The 19,787-nt window shown below is 40.4% G+C and overlaps 1 protein-coding gene across 4 annotated transcripts in view; it reads left to right on the forward strand.

Moving 5' to 3' along the window:
* The window catches only part of unc13c (unc-13 homolog C), a 378,167-nt gene that overhangs the window by 311,119 nt on the left and 47,261 nt on the right, over positions 1-19,787 (forward strand). For all 4 annotated transcript variants that reach the window (XM_033050677.1, XM_033050678.1, XM_033050675.1 and 1 more), the window contains one exon: positions 2,123-2,200. In XM_033050677.1, coding sequence (XP_032906568.1) covers positions 2,123-2,200 — 78 coding nt within the window. The remainder of the gene's footprint in view (positions 1-2,122; positions 2,201-19,787) is intronic.

The raw sequence follows: 19,787 nt of genomic DNA on the forward strand, positions 1-19,787 counted from the left end.
AGAATGTGGGGAGTATAACATCAGTGTTAAAAAACTGCAGATGCTGGAAATCAAAAACCGAAAATGCTGGAAATACCCACCAGTTTAGGCAGCATCTGTGGGAAGGGAAATAAGGGTGAACATGTCCAGTCGATGGCACTTTGTCAGGAGGGAATAAATTGGGTTAGGGTAGGATTAGTATCAACAAGGATGCTTGATGGTTGGTGTAGACACAGTTGGCCAATAACGTGCCCTATACTGTGTCTCTCTGACCCTATAATTTAAATGTCAGAGGCATTTGAAGACAACTAAAAACTACTTTCATCTTTACAGCAGGTGAAATTACATCCAGGGTTTGTAAGCTGTCAAAGACCATTGAGATACGCTAGGGTTCAGAACCACTCAATGCACATCTTATGTTCTCACCCTTCACTATGATGTTACTGGGACTTGCGCCTTGAGCTATATGGAGTTCCCTGAAAGTGGTGTGATGAAGAAGGCATATGGCATATTTTCCTACATCGGACAGGGCATAGCATATAAATTTGGTCACTCTTGGACACAGTGTGATGTCCTAGCTGTAACACTAGAGGAAGAATGTAGAGAGGGGAGTCTGAAGAGGGGTCTCAACCCAAAACATCACCTATCCATGTTCTCCAGCGATACTGCCTGGCCCGCTGAGTTACTCCAGCACTTGTTTCTTTTTGTGTATTATCCAGCATCTGCAGTTGCTTGTTCTACATATTCACCAGGATGTTGTTTGGTTTGGAGAATTTAGTCATGAGGATAGATTGGGTAGAGTGGGCTTGTTTTCCCTGGAGGAAAGAGGTGGAGGGGTGACCTGGTGGAGGTGTATGAATTTATGAGAAATATAGATAGCTGTAATCTTTTCCACAGGGTGGGGAAGGTCTAAAACAAGAGGGCATAGTTTCAAAGTGAGAAGAATGAGGTTTACAGGGGATTAGAGAAACAATATTTTCACATCAAGTGTGGTTGATATCTGGAACTTGCTTTCAATGATAGTGGTAAAGTCAGGTACAATTACATCAAGAAGCATCCAGACAGCATTTGAAAGCAAATAATGATACATACCTAATGAAGGGAAATGGGATTAGTATATAATGGTACAGTGATCAGCATGGGCATGGTGGACCAAAGGGACTGTTTCTATGCTCTATGACTGTTCATCATATCTCAGTCTACGTACTGATTGTCAATAAGGGATGGAAAAGAAAACTGCAAAATCTGACACTGTCATCAAGCTCTGATTTTTAGTGAATAATAAAGAGCACTGGAATTCTAACTGAAGGTGTTCATGAGGAATAATCAACCTCGTACTGTGTTGGCATTGCAACGATTCAGATCTGAGGCCAGTGGCATGAACTATTTCTCTCACCACAGAGCAGGCTTGACCTGCTGAGCTCTCCAGCATTTTCTGGGGGGGGGGTTCAGATAACTTGGCACAGACTAATTGTCGCATGATTCAGTTTCATGCATTCACCCATTGATTTATTTTTTTTTGATTAGCATTTCCCTATCTTGAAAACTTGGTTTGTAAATTTTACTGGTACAGCTGCTGCCTCATAGTGCCAGGGACGCAGATTCGATCCTGACCTCGGGTATTGTATGTGCGGAGTCTGTAAGTTATCCCTGCGACTGTGTAGGTTTCCTCTGGATGTTTCCTCCCACATCCCAAAGGCATGTGGGTTTATAGGCTAACTGGATGGTGTAAATTGCCCCTAGAGTGTAGGTAGTGGATGATTAAGTGGTGATTAACTGGTGATCGATGATCAGCGGGTACTTGGTGGGCCAATGAGCCTATTTCCATGCTGTATTGCCAAAACAAAATCAAATTAAGTTTTCTGTTAATGTTAACTTTCTCCAAATCAGGCGCTCATCTGGATTTCAATGCTCAACAGGCACCATTTAATACTCGTATCAGACTGCCACTGGTCGTGGAAACTGGTTAAACTGTTGTCCTGTATCGGATATTTATTTCAGTTATATAATTAAATGGAAACAGCAGGCTAATTGTATGGCATTTTCATCTCTCATGCATAATTTGTCTCAATCATTTCTGTGTGGTCTTTGGGTTAACACTGTTAGGCACTTCTAAATGATTTATTGATCAAACTTCTTGCAGCCTTGCATCCTGATGAACAACATCCAACAACTGAGGGTCCAGCTGGAGAAAATGTTTGAGTCGATGGGTGGTAAAGAGGTGAGTGTCTGTGAAAACTCAGGGGCAAGCATGTTAAAATGTGGACAATTGCAGCTAAATATTTTCCAGCGTTTAATGTTGTGCATTAGTTTATTTCCTTATTACAACTATTAATTTTTATTTACAATTGTGGTATACCCTTTAAGGTCAGCACCTTGCTACATTTGTCCTATGCAGATTATTGCTAAAGCACTACTTATGAATAGCAGAGGTAGCATTTATGTCCTTATGATTAGCTATGTTTGTTATAGTGAAAATAATCTTCTGTAAATGTATTCTGTAAGGCACAGCTAGATAGTTGCATGTTTTGTGCACTCTGTAATTTATCTTGCCTTTGTCCAATATTTTTATTCTGCATTCAACTGTGCTGCAGGAGGAAAGGGAAAATGCCTTCTGTAAGGTCTGTGTGCACAGGAATTGTCTAATTAATGGATAAAGCAAGACTTACCAAAAGCAAGATTTTTCTTGAACTTATTTAATGAGTCAATGCCTATGTGTTTTAGACAGACATGTTTTGCAATGAGGTTTACTGCCTGCGGAAAGTAGTGACTGACATGTGTTTAAGCTATAATGATACAGTTTAAAGGTATTCATTATAATTATGGCTCCCAATTACATTGACAATTTGCAACCAATACTTGAGATCCAATGCTTAACAAGCCGCTGGAACTGAAAATCATCCTATTCTGATGGGCTCCTCATACTGGGGATTATTTGCTTAAATGTCACTGTAATAAGAATGCAACTGCAGAAAAATTGTGTATCTTTCACGAACGAAGGCTATTTTATTATTTATGTTCAATAGGAAAATAGGAATTGCAAATTAGAGGACACCGTGTATTCAAATCTATTTTTGAGCTCCTCCACATTTTATCAGTTTAGCGAAACAGTCAAATGCCTATCTTGGTTTGCTTCTATGTAACGTGACAAACTATGATTCGATTAGTGTCTTACCAGTTTTTTATTTAAAAATGCAAAGAGAAAATATCATGAATCTATTCCCATCCTAATTTTCAGTTTACAGCTTTTAATCTGGTGATATTAGAAACACTGAGTCTAATATCACAGGATATTATTACAGGATAAGATTACCTCAAATATTGGCCTTTAGTGGTGCTACATATCATTTTGTACTTAGAACATGACTATTGCCACCTGTTTCAATAACATGGAGTTTTGATACTTTCAAAATCTCTTCACAACTGGCTTATTAGAGATAATCTATTCATAGTTTAGCGGTGTGGTCATTGTCCATGTTAAACATTTCAATTAATTCAGGGAGTTTGCAATCACAAATTTTTCAGCCTTGTGAATCTATTGGGGAAAAATACCACAGGAGACATTTTCCATTGATATCATCCGAATAATTCAGTGTTGGCAAAAGGAACCTGATAGAATAGGAACTCAGTGACATACAAGTTGGGGACTGAGAATGGATGGTTTCTCTGTGGATTTGTCTTGGTGTTGGTATTTTAAAAGTGCAGTTTTTTTTAGCTTTTTGAATGTTAAATTGAGCTTTCAAGTATATCCTATTTGTACCATCCCTGCTATCTTAACATTCCTTTTACATATGTAAATCTTATTTCAGTTTAGAAAATGCCTTTGCATATCTGAAGATTCACCCCGGTCTATCTTTCTATAGTTCTGATCTACATATCCCATCCTCTTTGTCAGTGTGTTGCATTCTGGGTTTTTCTAACTTGATCTGTAAAGCCTAGTTTCACTTTCACTCATTGACTCATGTAGACATTAAAGACTACCTAGGTGGTAGGAAGTCTTTAACTGAACTGTTCGTATGGTAAAAAGCAGTATTATTCCCTGTAATAATGTAACACAGTCTCTTAAACTAGTGCCAACCCACCAATCCGAAGATGAAGGTAGTCAAACTGGCTGGAGAATCTCAACGGGTACGGCAGCATCTATGGAGCGAAGGAAATAGGCAAAGTTTTGGGCCGAAACCCTTCTCCAGACGGCTGCAGGTTGGGGGGGGGAGGCGGGAAGAAGAAAGGAAGAGGAGGAGCCAGAGGGCTGAGGGAGAGCTGAGAAGGGGAGGAGACAGCAAGGGCTACCGGAAATTGGAGAAGTCAATGTTCAGGCCACCGGGATGCAGACTGCCCAAGCGGAATGTGAGGTGCTGCTTCTCCAGTTTCCGGTGGTGCTCACTCTGACAATGGAGGAGGCCCAGGACAGAAAGGTCGGATTCGGAATGGGAGGGGGAATTGAAGTGCTGAGCCACAGGGAGATCATCCTAAGATGAACATCTCTCTACGCTCAGACCTGATGCAGTGTTTCAACTCGAAACGTCAATATTTCCTTTCCTCCCCATGGATACTACTCTGCCCATTGCGTTCCTTTACTAGTTTGTTTGCTCCACCAAACCTACAGTTGTACTTTCCATCACAACTGATAGATTTATGCCACTAAAATAAACATCTTATTTTGGAAGAATATAATTTAGCCCATCAAACCTGTGAAATGTGAAAGCTTGAGTTGGTATTCTCTACTCATTTGTGGGCCTTTATATGCTCTTTTATGTTCTTTATTCTCAGTACTAGAACATAAAAAAGTTGCTGTTGTATAATTCCTTCAATACAATAAAAGATCCAAAATCTTTCAAGTGGTAGATTAAATCAAAACAAAGGAACCAAGGAGCTATGGTTTGGACAGTAGGACGGATGGATGTACCTTATCGTAGAAAGGGTAGGTTTGAAAAGGATTTTCAAAGCACAGCATGAGAGTGTACAGAAGTGAATTCTGCAGGGGAAGGTTCAGAGACTGAAGAGACTGAAAGAGGGAGCAAAGGGGATGGAAGTGATGCACAAGGTCAGAATCAGATCAGAGCGTGCACCAGGGAATATAATACTTGGAACTACAGAAAAAGTATTTGAAGGAGTTTGAAGGATGGACCAAGAATTTCAAGCTCACAGGCTGGGCGGCAGGAGAGTTTGGTAGGCAGGATACTGGAAGATCTGTGGGAATCTGAGTAAAGGAAACAGGTTTTGTGTAACCTAATGTAGAGTGAGAGGAATTTAAGCAGCGGGAGGAATGCCAGCATTGAAAAATTATAGCCCATGGAAACACTACCTTAACAGTGAACAACATTTAAAAGTTGGGATGGGTATTGTAAATGCCATGGTAATTATGTAAGCAACTTTAATGAAGAATTTGTAGGATTGCCGCCAGAGATGAGCAGAAGGTAACAGAAATTTAGCATCCGTCTCATGATGTGTGAGTGAGTAGGGGGCAAGTTCACGGGGAAGCAACATTAATGCTGGCCACGGTCATCTATTGTGCCTTATCTCCATCTTGGTAAGTGCTGTGATGGCACTGGAATTGAGAATTGGTGGGAAATATGGTTTATCATATCAGCTTGTTTATGGAGCCTGGTACTGCTTTTACCTCTCTTCTTTAACTTAAATGCTTCTTCAGTTTATTTCTCTATAACATTGAAGTCAATGTATTTCCTTTACAAATCTACTTTTTGCTGGATTAAAAAAAAAAATCCTGCTGCTGATCTACGACGTTGTTTTTTTAAATTTTTTAATTTAGATTCAATCTGGATCGTAATTGGATAATTTTTAATTCAACAGATGCTCTCAACAATGGCGAACTAACTGGACCGTTATCATTAATTTGCTGCTGTTTTCATACTTAGGGCCATTGGATCAAACTTCATAGAAACAGACCATTCAATCTGAGTCAGCCATACTGACCAATGAGCAGGCATCTGTATTAATCCCATCGGCCAGCATTTGGTCCATAGCTCTTAGTCCTTAGCGACTCGTGATCATCTGGACAATTCTTAAAGAAGTGACTTTGCTTTCACCACCCTCTCTGGCAGAGCATTCCAGGTGCTCACCATTCGTTGGGTGAAGACATTTCACTTCATGTTTCCTCTAAATCTCTTACCCTGTACCCTAAATCTATATCTTCCAGGTTTGTATATCTTTGATAAGGAGGAAAGTCCTTTGTAATTTTACATACCTCAATCATGTCCCCTCTTAACCTCCTCTGCTCAGGGGGAAAAATAGTCCTAGCCTCTCCAGTCTCGCTTCATAACTGAACTGTTCCATCTCAAGCAACATTTTGGTGAGTCATCCCTGCACCCTCTCTGGTGCTGAATACACATGTCATGAAGCATGGTAACCAGAACTGTACTACAGCTGAGGTCTGACCAATGTTTTATTATGTTGAAGCACAACCTCCTGACTTCTGCATTCAGTGCCCTATTTAATGAAGGCCAGTGTGCCTTTCTAACCATGATGTCTATGTGTGTTCCCACTTTCATGGATCTATGGACATGTTACTCCAGGATCTCTCGTATTCAATACTCCCTAGGACCGTACCATTCATGATGAATGTTTTGGCTTAATCAATGCTGCCAAACTGCATAACCTCTCATATGTTTGAATTAAATTTCATCTGCCATTTTTTAAACCAATTTCACCAACAAATCAATATCTCCCTGCAGCATAAGATGGCCTTTTCCCACTGTCAACAACTCTGCCAATCCCATGTCATTTGCCTGTCCCACTTGGGCGTCATTTGCACATCACGCAGATGGCGCGCAAAGATTTTGTACATCCCAAATGCTGGGGAGCAGCGTGTCACTGCCTACGTCACCACACACCATGCGCGCGTAATGCGCAACATGCGCACATCACGTGCGCGTCGTGAGGCGTAAATGATGTTGCGTAAATGGCATGCAAATGGCGCGGAAGTGGGACAGGCCCTTTACTGATCTTGCCTCCTACATCCCATCTAGATCATTTATGTATATTATAAGCAACTGGTGTCCCAACACTGGTCCTTGTGGGACACCACTAGTCACAGGCATCAATAACAATCCTCTACCATCACCCTGTCTCCTATTGCTATGCCAACTTTGGATGCAGTTTTTGTACTTCTCCAGGCTCCCATGGGGCCTAACCTTTTGAATCAGTCAAAGGTTTTAGTAAAATCAATGTTCATCAAATCCACTGCTATGTCCTCATTAATGTGTTTTGTTACCTGGCTGTTCTTCCTGCATTTATTCTCAGCATTAGGTTTGGTAAATATATCATCCAATTTATAACATGATTCAGTAGTTTTATCATAAAAGATTCAGCCAATTATGTAATAATGCACCATGCTACACAAAAGTGCTGTTTCAGTCCATCTCAGCAACTGCTTCCAACAAGTAATGTTGTTTAGCTGAATGAGGGAATGGTTAGCTCCAGAGAATCACACTGCAGTTAATTGAAACTGTCTAAGCACAATTTTGTAGCACTGATGGAGACCAAGGAGATAGTTGTCAGAAACTGCATTCCTATTTAATGAAAGCTGCTCTCTAATTTTAATTAGCTTCTGCCATGTAATTCATTTCTAATACCCAAAAGGGGATATCAGCTGAGGCTTGTAAAAGTAAAAGAATGGCATGTAGTTACAAGCTGACCAATGCATCATAAGTGTAATTACTGATGTGAAGTCATCAAAATCAACATTCGGCAGTGTTGCAGTAAACTGATGGGGTTGAGGACTTCAAGCTTCCCTCAAACAAAGCCCTCTGTTCATTCAGAATATCATCCAAGTATTCTTCATTTGAGCTCTTAAACTGTTGGTGAATATTGGTGAAACAATTGATTTTTGGACGATAAGAACATATACATTCAGAATCAACTGGCTGCAATCTTTAAATTATGTAAAGATATTAAGCGCAATTGGCCATTCTTTGTAGTAATTGATTATTCTCATTGTCCCACTTTAATGGCGAGGTTACTATTTTTTATGCAGCACAAATAGCTTGGTCTGGTGCTATTCTCAATATTGGATGAGCCAACCGGTTAGCTAAAATGAAAACAGTAAATGCTGGAAACACTTAGCAGCCAGACAGCATCATGGAAAGAAACCAGTCAGCGTTCCCAGTCCGAGACCCTATATCGGATCTGGGAAAAAGGGAAAGCAAGTTTATTTTTAATAGCAGAAAAGATGTGGAGGGATAGGTAGAACAAAAGGAATACCTTCTATAGGATGAGATCAAATTGGGTTAATGTGGCACTTAGCGACATTGTGCTTGTCTGTCTATTATCTGATGCTAACAGCAGCATTTCCAACTTGTTCACTTCCCACTGTGTAGGAACCAAATAGTCTGTCCAGGTGAAGTTTATTTCCAGTTTATTTTTATTTCCAGTTCTTCCAATCTAGCGTCTACATTCAATGTTAACAATGGAGAAAGCAAATGTGGACTGGATGATTGCTTTGTGGAGCATCTGCATTCCAAAAATCCTCTGTCTTCAGCTTCCAGTTACGTACTGTTTTAGTACTCTATCCTACTCCACCTCTAACCTTTCTGTCTGTAGCCTCCTGCACTGTAACAACAGCGCTCCACACAAGATCAAGGCACAACAACTCATCCCCCATCTGGGCTGTCGCAGTCTCCTGGAATATATATCAAATTCTAAAAACGTTGGATAACTCACTCTTTCGTTCTGTCTGTATCAGAATTGGCTGTTTCTGCTAGCCATCTCGGTTGTTTTCTCTCCATCAGTGCAGTTTGGCCGGCTTGGCATGTCCCACAGCCCTGCTGTCACCAAAACATTGCACAGACAAAGATGTAGAATGTGTTTCAAAGGTGGATTATCTTGAGTATATCCTAAGATGCATGGAAAGCAAGCGAGGAGACTGCTGGGGCATTGGCAGAGTTTATTGATTTTCTTTCGCCACAGGTGAGCTACAGGAAGACTGGAGTGTGTCTAATGTTATAACTTTATTGAAGAAGGGAAACAAGAGCAAGGCAGAGAACTTAAGACCTCAATCAGCCTAAATCAGTGGTGGAAAGGTTACTGGAGGGGATTCTGAGAAACAGGATCTATCATCATTTGGAAAGACAAGGACCGATGATGTATAGTCAGCATGTCTTTGTTCATGGGAAATTGTGTCATATTAATGTGATTGAGTTTTTTGAAGAGGTGACCAAGAGGATTGATGAGGGAAGGGTGGTAGACGATGTTGCATGGACTCTAACAAGTCCTTTGACATAGTCCCGCATGGTGACCGGGCCAAAGGTTTAATCACATGAGACCCAGGTTGAGATAGCCAATTGGAAACTCTATTGGCTTGGGGGAGGGGGATTTCCTGAGTGTTTCCAGCAATTTTTGTCTTTATTTCAGATTTCCTGCACCAGCACTTTTTTCTATTTCCACTAATTAGTTGGTTTCCATTCAAATGGAAACTCCGTCAGAATGAGAAATCCCAATGCAGTTGGTTGATTTTTGACATTTAACACCAAATGCATCTAACACTGCAATTTCTATCCTCAGTCTTCATCTAATAATGTCAGTGGGTGTGGTTGGTCTTTGCTGATGACATGCTGTCTGGTATTCTCACTTTTTTTACCTGTCAGCACAATTTGCCACACCTCTGTCTGTTTGACATTGTCCCTTCAAGATTCTCCTGCCCTCTCTGTTATTGGCCTTATCTCTTGCACTGTAGGCACATGAGTTGATCATTTGATAGTTGTATTCAGTTTCTCGACGTTTGGACCTGCTGAAGTCAATGTAATTAGATAGTTGGGGATGAGTAGAATCTGTGAGCATCACTTTTGCACATGTTAAGCACTAATGACCAAAGTCGAATTATTGCCACTTGCATTATATCCTGAAAATCACTTGGTTTCCACATTCTAACACCATGAAGCATTTTGGAATTAATTAGTGCTTTAGACAATGGATGTCTCTGGCTTTCAGCATGTTACATTATACGACCGTGAAATCCCAACCCTCCTCCTCCCTGCCTCAAATTGTTCTTCCTTCAGAGTAATGTCATGAATAATCCTATGTTTTATCTATAATTTATGATGTACCATGATGCATAGTGCACAAATTAATTTAAGAAAGGTCCTGTAGAAGACTGATAGCAAACAATAGATGGAATGGGAATATAATATCTATTTTTGAAACTGAATAATTTATTGAATCTTCTATACTGTGCACTAAAGACACTTTTAATACCTCAGGCAAAGTGCTGGAATATTTAATCAGATGCACGGTTGAACTTTGAGAACAACAACTGCAGGAATTTTAGCAAAGTTTAAGGGTCGACACCATACTTGGAATGTTGGATTGTTTAATAATTTACTGAAAGCAGTCGCAGATGTTATAACTTGCTCTGTAAGATATTTGTTATTTATTCCTAAATCTCCATGCATTGACTGTTCAAGAACAAATGTTGCACTTTGATTTTTTTTGAAAAGAAAAGTAATTCATACAACACCCAGGAAGAAAACCTAAGTCAACAAACTCGTCATGAATTTTGTTTTTGTAACATTATCCTCACTAAATAAAACAAATGCAAATAAATGTACAGCATAATTTGGCCAGAAAACCATCATTTAACTACATTTAATAAATGTATATCGGCTCCACATTCACATTATGATCTCAGCCCTTAACCTCCCAAAAATCATATTATCATGGATACACTAAAGGCTATGGGACTAGATGCAAACAAGCTTCAGTATTGAAAGCTGCACTGTCAGCACTAACTGAATCTATAGCCAAGCTGAGAACAAAGCTATCTACACAACAATGTAATAGAAAGCAGGACCTGCCCAAACAATGTACAGTAATTGCAGTAATTGGCAAAGTGATGGAATGTGATCTCGACAGTGCTATCAGTCCTTTGTCACAAATGCCCAGTTTGCGTTTTACCGATTCAGCTCCAGACCTCATCATTGTCTTGGTCCAAACATGGACTAAATAATTGAATTCCAGGGATGGAGGTGTAAGTGGCTGTGCAGTATCAGAGGCAGGATCGGACTAAGTGTGATACCATGGAGCTCTGGTCAAACTGAAAACAATAGGCAATAAGGGGGCAAACACTGGACTTCCCGGATGTGACTGCAGGAGTTCCTCAGTTCAGTGTCCCAGGTCAAACTTGCCGCATCTATTTCATAAATTAGTTCCCTCTAAAATAAATTTGGATATGGGATGCATGTACAATTTTCAGTTCCATTTGCAACTTCTCAGCAAATCGAACAGTTCATGTCTGTATGTTAATGATCTGGACAACAATCCCGGGCTGATAAATGGCGAGTAATATTCACGCTACATACTAACCATCTCCAGCAAGAGATAGTGAATGGTATTACTGACATTGAATACTCCACCATAAGGTGGTTACTGTTGGGCAGAAGCTACATAAATACTGTATCTCCAAACAAGGCAAACATTGGATATCCCATGCACAATCATCTTAAATCACCCAAAGCCTTTCTACCACAAGTCATAAGTGTGCAATGACTATACCCTAAAATATATATATTTAAAATAAAATAGTAAAATAACACAAATGTATCACTAAAATTATATTCCATAACTGATGCGTGGATACAAGTTTCAAAAAAGATTTTAGTGTGTGCAAATTTTCCATATATTTCAATAAAATGTATAATTTATGTTTTAAGAGTCTGAGTCAATGTGCCTGTGATGCTGCTTCAAGCAAAATGTTCATTGTACCTGTACCTCTCCGTGCTTGTGCGCATAATAAACTCGACTTGACTTGAAATGACAGGAAATGTCATTTTTCTTTAGCTAACATGAATGACCCACCCTTCATATATTAGATCTCAGCCATTCTTTATTACCCCATGGGAAGACCTGCCTCTCTACATTTCTATATGGGACACATTTTCTGATTATTTGTTGATTTGGTGTCTTCTCCGTTTGTTCAGTGCTGTTCATCAACCTTTTATTATTTAATGAGGAATACCAAAGTATTGTGTATGATAAGCTTTCAAAGTAATAATTCTCGAGGTCATGATCTCTTGTTATGCATTTTATTATTTAAAGATTAACCAGTCTATTGCTGTACATTAACAAAGCCCCTCTTGCAAAGCTGGTGTTGTTTCCCTCGAGGGATGTGACCTGCTTTTCAAAGCTCAGATACAGGGTTCCTTTGGTTTATTGCTTCCAAATGACATTTTTTTTGTTTTCAGCTTCTCTCTCTCCCTCTCTCCCTCTCTCTCCCCTCTCCCTCTCTCCCCTCTCCCCTCTCCCCCTCTCCCCCTCTCCCCCTCTCCCCTCTCCCCTCTCCCCCTCTCCCCCTCTCCCCCTCTCCCCCTCTCCCCCTCTCCCCCCATGTGGTTTGGGGTTGTCATGAGGTTGAGAGGCCGGGGGATGATGGGGGGGATGTTTCTACCTCAGTGGAACAGTCAGGAAATGGTTAGCTGTGGGGAAGGTGTCAGAAGGGGCAGGGATTAATGTTGGAATGTGTTGTGGGTCATTAATCCCATTCCACTTCACTCTAACAAGCACATTCATGCCTTGAACGCCCACTGTGACACTTTCGAAGAGAATCCCATTTTCTGGACATCCTTTTGCCTGCTAACTTCCCTTTGCCCAAGGAAATTGATGGAACTGTGGATTAAAGACAGGAGTGGAGCTAAATTGAAGCTTCTTTCTAAAGCAACTGGGAAGGTGAGGCCACGTTCCCCTGTTTTTATGGTTATTTCAAAGTTAATATGGGAAATTGAATTCAGCAAGTCTTATCTAGAGTAGCCAATGGGCAGTTTCATAACTGGGTTTCATAATTCAAATGAAAAATTATAAAATGCAATTCTTAGATTATTGTAGATAATTGATATTAAATCATTATTAATCAGCAATGGATCCAAAAATGGTAATTATACAAAAGGACTTTGATTCAAAAAGAGCCTGATTTGAAAAGAGTTTTCTTTACAGTTTCCCTCATCATCATAACCAAAAACAGTCTGTTTTGGTTATCTTCTTGCAATGTTGTACAGAAGACAACAAAGTCTAACCTTAGGAGTGATTCTGACGTGCAAATAAAATATCCTTTTTATAGGAGCTCAAGGATTGGATTTCACATTAAGCTTGTGGGACTTTGAGAGCCACAGCAAATGATTTACACCAGTTTAGCACTGATGTTCACCGTTTTTTTAAACAAATTTTGGCATCAGCATTGGAAGTTTAAAACCTGGTGGTGATTAGACAGAAGACACTGTAAGTTTAGTCATTTGTATCTGCTATCCTTCCTCGGGATCCCCTGCCCCGGCATCAATTGATGAGCATTATGAACATGTAAAAGTCCATTTTTGACTAGAGAGTAAGATAGAGAATTTCCATTTTGATATTACCTTATCTGGTGCCTGAGAAATATCCCAAAGTGCTGCTCATGCAATTAATTATTCTGTTGAACTGCTGTCACAGTTACATTGTTATTAAAATGAAGGTATTAATTGGGAGTTCAGATACACAGCCAACTTGAAAAATTATTCTTGGTCATATCTGGTATTGAACGATTTTACATGCTACAAAATTTCCAGATATTGCTACAGTGGTTGAAACACTGAAAAGCCAAAGGAGTTATGTGTCATAGAGCTCTGGTGTAAAGGTGGCCCCATCATATTGGAGTAGGAGAGAGCCTGGGATGAGAGAGGATTAGTCATCTCAGAATGGCAGGGAAGTGGTACGTGGGAGGAATAAAGAGAGAGAGAGAGAGAGAGAAGTGGTGGAGTGAGTTACGATTCAATGGAGAGAGACCATAACCAGTAGGGCATGTGGATCATGAGTAATTTTTGCCAAAGATAGACACAAAATGCTGGGATACCTCAGTGGGTCAGGCAGCATCTCTGGAGGAAAGGAATAGGTGGTGTTTCAGGTCAGAACCCTTCTTCAGACTCGAAATATCACCTATTCCTTTTCTCCAGTCACGTTGCCTGACCCGCTGAGTTACTCCAACATTTTGTGTCTATTTTCGGTATAAACCAGCATCTGTAGTTTCTTCCTACATCTTGGTTCTTCTTCTTGGTTTCTTGGTCCTCCAAAATATTCCAAATGGAATTTAAACTGGAGGTGGTGAAGGGAGGGCTTAAGCCAGAAAGGGTTATTGGGAAGAAAGAGCTACTTTAAATTTAGTTGCATCTGGTTGGGTGGCTATAGTTGGGTGGAGATTATTCCATGCTTTAATTGTGCGGGGGAAGAACAAATTGCTGTATACATCTGTCTTTGTAGCTGGGATCACAAATTGGATCGAATGCCCTCGTCTGCTCCTAATTGGTTTGGGTTTGGTGTAGGTCTTGTAGTCTATGTCGAGCTGACCATTTAACATTTTGTAAAAACAGGTCAAACGGTGAGCTTCACGTCTGTCTTGGAGAGGGTTCCACCCCAGAGAATTCAGAAGTTTGGTGACACTCGCTTCTCTCTCATAGGTGTTAGTAACAAATCGTGCTGCCTGTCTTTGGACACGTTCGATGGAAGAAATGTTTTTATTTGTGTATGGGTCCCATGCTGCAACTGCGTAGTCCAAATGAGGTCTAACGAGGGTGAAGTATAGCTTCTTGACAGAAGTTGAACAATTATGAAAGTTGCGCCTCAGAAAGTTTAGGACACCTGTTGCTTTCACCGTTGCATGATGAGTCTGACCATTCCAACGCAGATCATTCTGCAATTTGATGCCAAGATACTTGGTTTGTTTGGATTCTTCAAGGGTGGTACCAAGTATATTGTGAGATGTTTCGCCTGGATTCCTCTTTCTGGTGACACGCATAGTTTCACATTTGGAAGGGTTGAACTGTATGCCCCATTGTTGTGACCACTCAACCATAGTATCGAGATCCTTTTGGAGAGCATCTTCATCATCAGCTGACTTAATTGGACGGTACAGCAAACAATCATCAGCGAAAAGTCTGGTGGTACTTGCGACTTTTTCATGGATGTCATTTATGTAAAGTAAAAATAGGTGTGGGCCAAGTACTGTGCCCCTGAGGTGTACCACTCAACACTGGATGCCAATTGGAGCTCTTTCCGTTCACGCACACACGCTGAAGACGTTTTGTCAGGAAACTGGAAATCCATCATTTCGTGTTGGAAGGAATACCATAGAAGTCAAGCTTCCGAAGCAGTCTCTGGTGTGGGATGACATCAAATGCTTTAGAAAAGTCCAGCACAACTAAATCCGTGATGACGTTACTATCAAGGTGCTTGGCCAGGTCATTTGTCGTCAGGATAAGCTGAGACTCGCATGAACTATGCCTCCTAAATGTTAGAATTTGTTGCCAGTTGTCTGTCTATGGTGCTTAAGAGTCAGGTCATTGACTCGTTGGCCTCATCCAGTCTATGGCACTTTGTTTGCCATTTGTTAAAAAGACACTGGTCTAGATATTCTTTCTCACCTCAGCAGGCACATCAAAGCAGTACTGTGACACCTCCTCCATGCATCCCAGATTGTCAAACTCTGACATACACAACAGGCATGCAGATCTTTGCCCCATGCATTCCCTCTCGGTTGCTCCAGTTTCCACCCACACTCCAAAGACATACAGGTGTGTAGGTTAAGTGGCTCCGATAAGTGTGTAGAATAGTGCTAGTGCACAGGGATTGCTGGTCGGTACGGACTAGGTGGGCTGAAGGGCCTGTTTCCGCGGTGTATCTCTAAACTAAACTAAAGGAGCGTGTTTTCCACCCCAACTTGGGGTACACTGCACCTTTCCTGCCCAGATATAAAAGTAGATAGTATTATGAGTAAAAGTACTTTTTCTAATAGAAATTGTAATCACATTTTCTATTTTGCTCAGCCAACATATAGGGATAGTTGTAGACAAATTAATTTCTAGCAATTGCACTTTGAAAGTTCCAAATGGTCGCTGTTTCCATTACTGGACAGGCAATGAGTTCCAGGTCACAACAACTTTCCTGTATACATTATGTTACTTCCTACCAGAGTTCAACCAGAATTCCAAGTCCTAATGAGTAGGAAGTTACTTCAGTCTGCGATTTTGAATCACTTTATCACCTCCCGATTACGGGTGCTGTCTGTATGGAGTTTGTACGTTCTCCCCGTGACCTGCATGGGTTTTCTCTGAGATCTTCGGTTTCCCCCACATTCCAAAGATGTACAGATTTGTAGGTTAGTTGGCTTGGTAAATGTAAAAATTGTCCCTAGTTGGTGTAGGATAGTGTTAATGTGTGGGGATCGCTGGTCGGCGCGGGCCGAAGGGCCTGTTTCAATGCTGTATCTCTAAACTCTAAACTAAGCTAAATTATTGCACTAGAGTTGCAGATATTATGACAATTCATTAATGCTTTACAAAAAATGATTGCAGGTGCAACCTGATTGCTATTTTCTTCAGCAAGATCATATTGTTTTTTGATATATTTACAATATTAATAAATTAGTCTTCTAAACGTTGATTGAATAAGTTAAAAATAGCTATGAAAGTACAAAGCCTTTAATGCACTTGACGCTTTCACTGAAGCCCCCAAAATGATGAACTCAGCATTTGCAAGGCAATGGTTCCTACCAACGTGCCCCCACAACTCCACACCGCTGTCCAACAGGAAATGTTTACAGTGAGAACCTGCACAGCCATGGATTGAATGAGGAACAGAGTATTTGATTATCAGGATCTCAGACCTGGTCAAAGCAAGCAGGCAGTGAAGAAAGCGAATGGCATGTTGGCCTTCATAACAAGAGGAGTTGAGTATAGGAGCAAAGAGGTTCTTCTGCAGTTGTACAGGGCCCTAGTGAGATCATACCTGGAGTATTGTGTGCAGTTTTGGTCCCCTAATTTAAGGAAGGACATTCTTGCTATTGAGGGAGTGCAGCGTAGGTTCACAAGGTTAATTCCCGGGATGGCGGGACTGTCATATGCTGAGAGAATGGAGCGGCTGGGCTTGTATACTCTGGAATTTAGATGGATGAGAGGGGATCTTATTGAAACATATAAGATTATTAAGGGTTTGGACACGCTAAAGGCAGGAAACACGTTCCCAATGTTGGGGGAGTCCAGAACCAGGAGCAACAGGTTAAAAATAAGGGGTAAGGCATTTAGAACGGAGATGAGGAAACACTTTTTCACACAGAGAGTTGTGAGTGGTCACAGTTTAAGGATAAGGGGGAAGTCTTTTAGGAATGAGATGAGAAAATCATTTTTTACACAGAGAGTGGTGAATCTGTGGAATTCTCTGCCACAGAAGGTAGTTGAGGCCAGTTCATTGGCTATGTTTAAGATGGAGTTAGATGTGGCCCTTGTGGCTAAAGGGATCTGGGGGTATGGAGAGAAGGTAAGTACAGGATACTGAGTTGGATGATCAGCCATTAAATTTAAATTAAATTAAATTAAATTTCTTTATTTATATAGCACATTTTTAGTCAACTTGCATTGACCCCAAAGTGCTTCACATAATTAGGCAAAGGTGGGTGAAGTGTCTTGCCCAAGGACACAACGACAGTATGCACTCCAAGCGGGATTCGAACCAGCTACCTTCCGGTTGCCAGCCGAACACTTAGCCCATTGTGCCATCTGTCTACCCCATGATCATATTGAATGGCGATGCAGGCTCGAAGGGCCGAATGGCCTACTCCTGCACCTATTTTCTATGTTTTTATGTTTCTATGAGTGTGAAATTCTCTGCCTCAGAGGGTGGTGGAGGCCGGTTCTCTGGATACTTTCAAGAGAGAGTTTGATAGGGATCTTAAAGATAGCAGAGTCAGGGGATATGGGGAGAAGGCAGGAACGGGGTACTGATTGCGGATGGTCAGCCTTGATCACATTGAATGGTGGTGCTGGCTCGAAAGGCCGAATGGCCTACTCCTGCACCTATTGTCTATTGTCTATTGTTGGGCAGCAGTGATTTCAGCCCATCCACCTGCTGCTGTGAGCTGGACCATCCCCACTGACTCCTGGGGATCATTGACCCACAACTGCTCACAGGAGATGGCATTTAGAATCTCAGCTTTCATGCACTGGGAGCACTGGTGGTGGGGAGTGATGCTCCCTACTACCTGCTCCATCAGCTATCTCATACCCTATGTGTGGAAGAGCCTGCAGTTCCCACACTGACCTACCAGCAATCTCAGAACCAACTATACTGGAGTGGAAACAACTCACTCTCGATATGAAAGAACAATCTGAAGGATAAGAAATATAAGCCCCAACAGCAATAAAATGAAATTCATAATATTGCCTACTATTTTATGTTGAGTACAAACTTTTGAATCAGATTTATTTTTGCTGTTAATTAGTTTGAAATCAACAGTAATCATGTTACCTTGCTTTTACATTCCATTTTTTAGTGAGAAAAATATTTTGTCACAACATGGAAGTCAACTCAAAAATTGAAGTAAAAAAATACATGTGGGGGCGGTGGCAAATGGTTTAATCTAAAGATAATCTTTTTTAAAAATCACAAAGGAGGAAAAGAAGAGGCAGAGATTCAAGGATCAGAATGGTTGATGAATGTGGGTAGATGGTGAAGGAAGGCATTCTCAAAATTGAATTCCCAGGTACTACGTTGCTATGCAATAAGAAATGTACAAAAGTGTCAAAATCAGAGCAATTAGAAGATCCATATATGTATGTAAAATCCATGGTCAAATATCTGCAAATTCATTTTTTTCAAGGATATGTTACTAAACTTGTGTTTTTATAATATCTGTCTCAAGTTTATGAGAATCATTCATATACATAGTATATGCCTTCCTAGCACACATGCAGTTTAGCCACAGTCATTTTGCAAAAGTATAATTTACCTCCTAGTTCTTCTGTTTAAAATATCTGATAGTTAGCGTTGGTTATACTGGCATTTAAGAATATTATACCAACCAGCAGGCAAATCCCAGAAGTGAAGCTTGATTAAATAAATATAATTATTATGGAATGAGGTTATAAAAAGGTTAGCGAGTGGATGACATGAAAGGGGCTTCCATTGTAAAGCACCTTAATCTTTCACATGCAAGAAAGGTGTCTGAGCAAGTAAAGATACACGATTTATTTTGAGATTATTTTACAGGGCTGTACTACATATCAAAAATAAAATGAATTGGAGATCTTTTTTGCTCTTTGTGGTTGGGTAAGCCATTGTACAAGATTAAATCCAGGATAGAATGGATTTAAATCTGAGTGGTCTGTTGCACTGCCGACACTCATCTAAAAGCTTCCTGATTGATAATGCATTGAGTAATCGGCTTTGAAAGTGCATGCTGCTTTTGCTTGGCAGGTAAATGAGGTCAGTTTTCAAATAACAAAATCCCTTAAGATTTTGCTCATCTGTATGTAAGTCTAAACAGGAGAATTGAACCATTTGATTTATAATGGTGACCCTGTGTGCATTTCATTGCTTACCCGAGCATTTTCCGAACTCAGTAAATGCAAACAAAGTAATACTGAGCAGACTATGCATTTACACTGCTGATGATTAAAGCCGTCCACATGTATTGCTTGCACACATTACAGCATGTACTATAATTGACACAGGTCTGCTCTCTTTGAAGAGTTGGTTCACTCAGATTTGAATTGACCAATTTTCCATTGACAATCATTATCAGTGTCACTTTCTTTATATTTATTCAGTTTGGAAAATGCTCCAAAAAGTAATGAAATGTGCACAGAGGCACATAGCGGACCATAAGCCAAATGGTTCAATTCACTCGTTTGGACTTACACAGAGAATGCCAGTAAAACATTCAGATTCATCTGAATTATTTTGAAAGCCGACATTATTCCAAGAATGGCAATTAAGATTGGTTCTCATCCTTGCATACTCTTCATATTACAACACTTTCAAAGATTGAATGTAAAGCTTTAGTC

The sequence above is a fragment of the Amblyraja radiata genome, chromosome 34, assembly GCF_010909765.2.
Source record: "Amblyraja radiata isolate CabotCenter1 chromosome 34, sAmbRad1.1.pri, whole genome shotgun sequence".
In the NCBI taxonomy this organism is placed as follows: Eukaryota; Metazoa; Chordata; class Chondrichthyes; order Rajiformes; family Rajidae; genus Amblyraja; species Amblyraja radiata.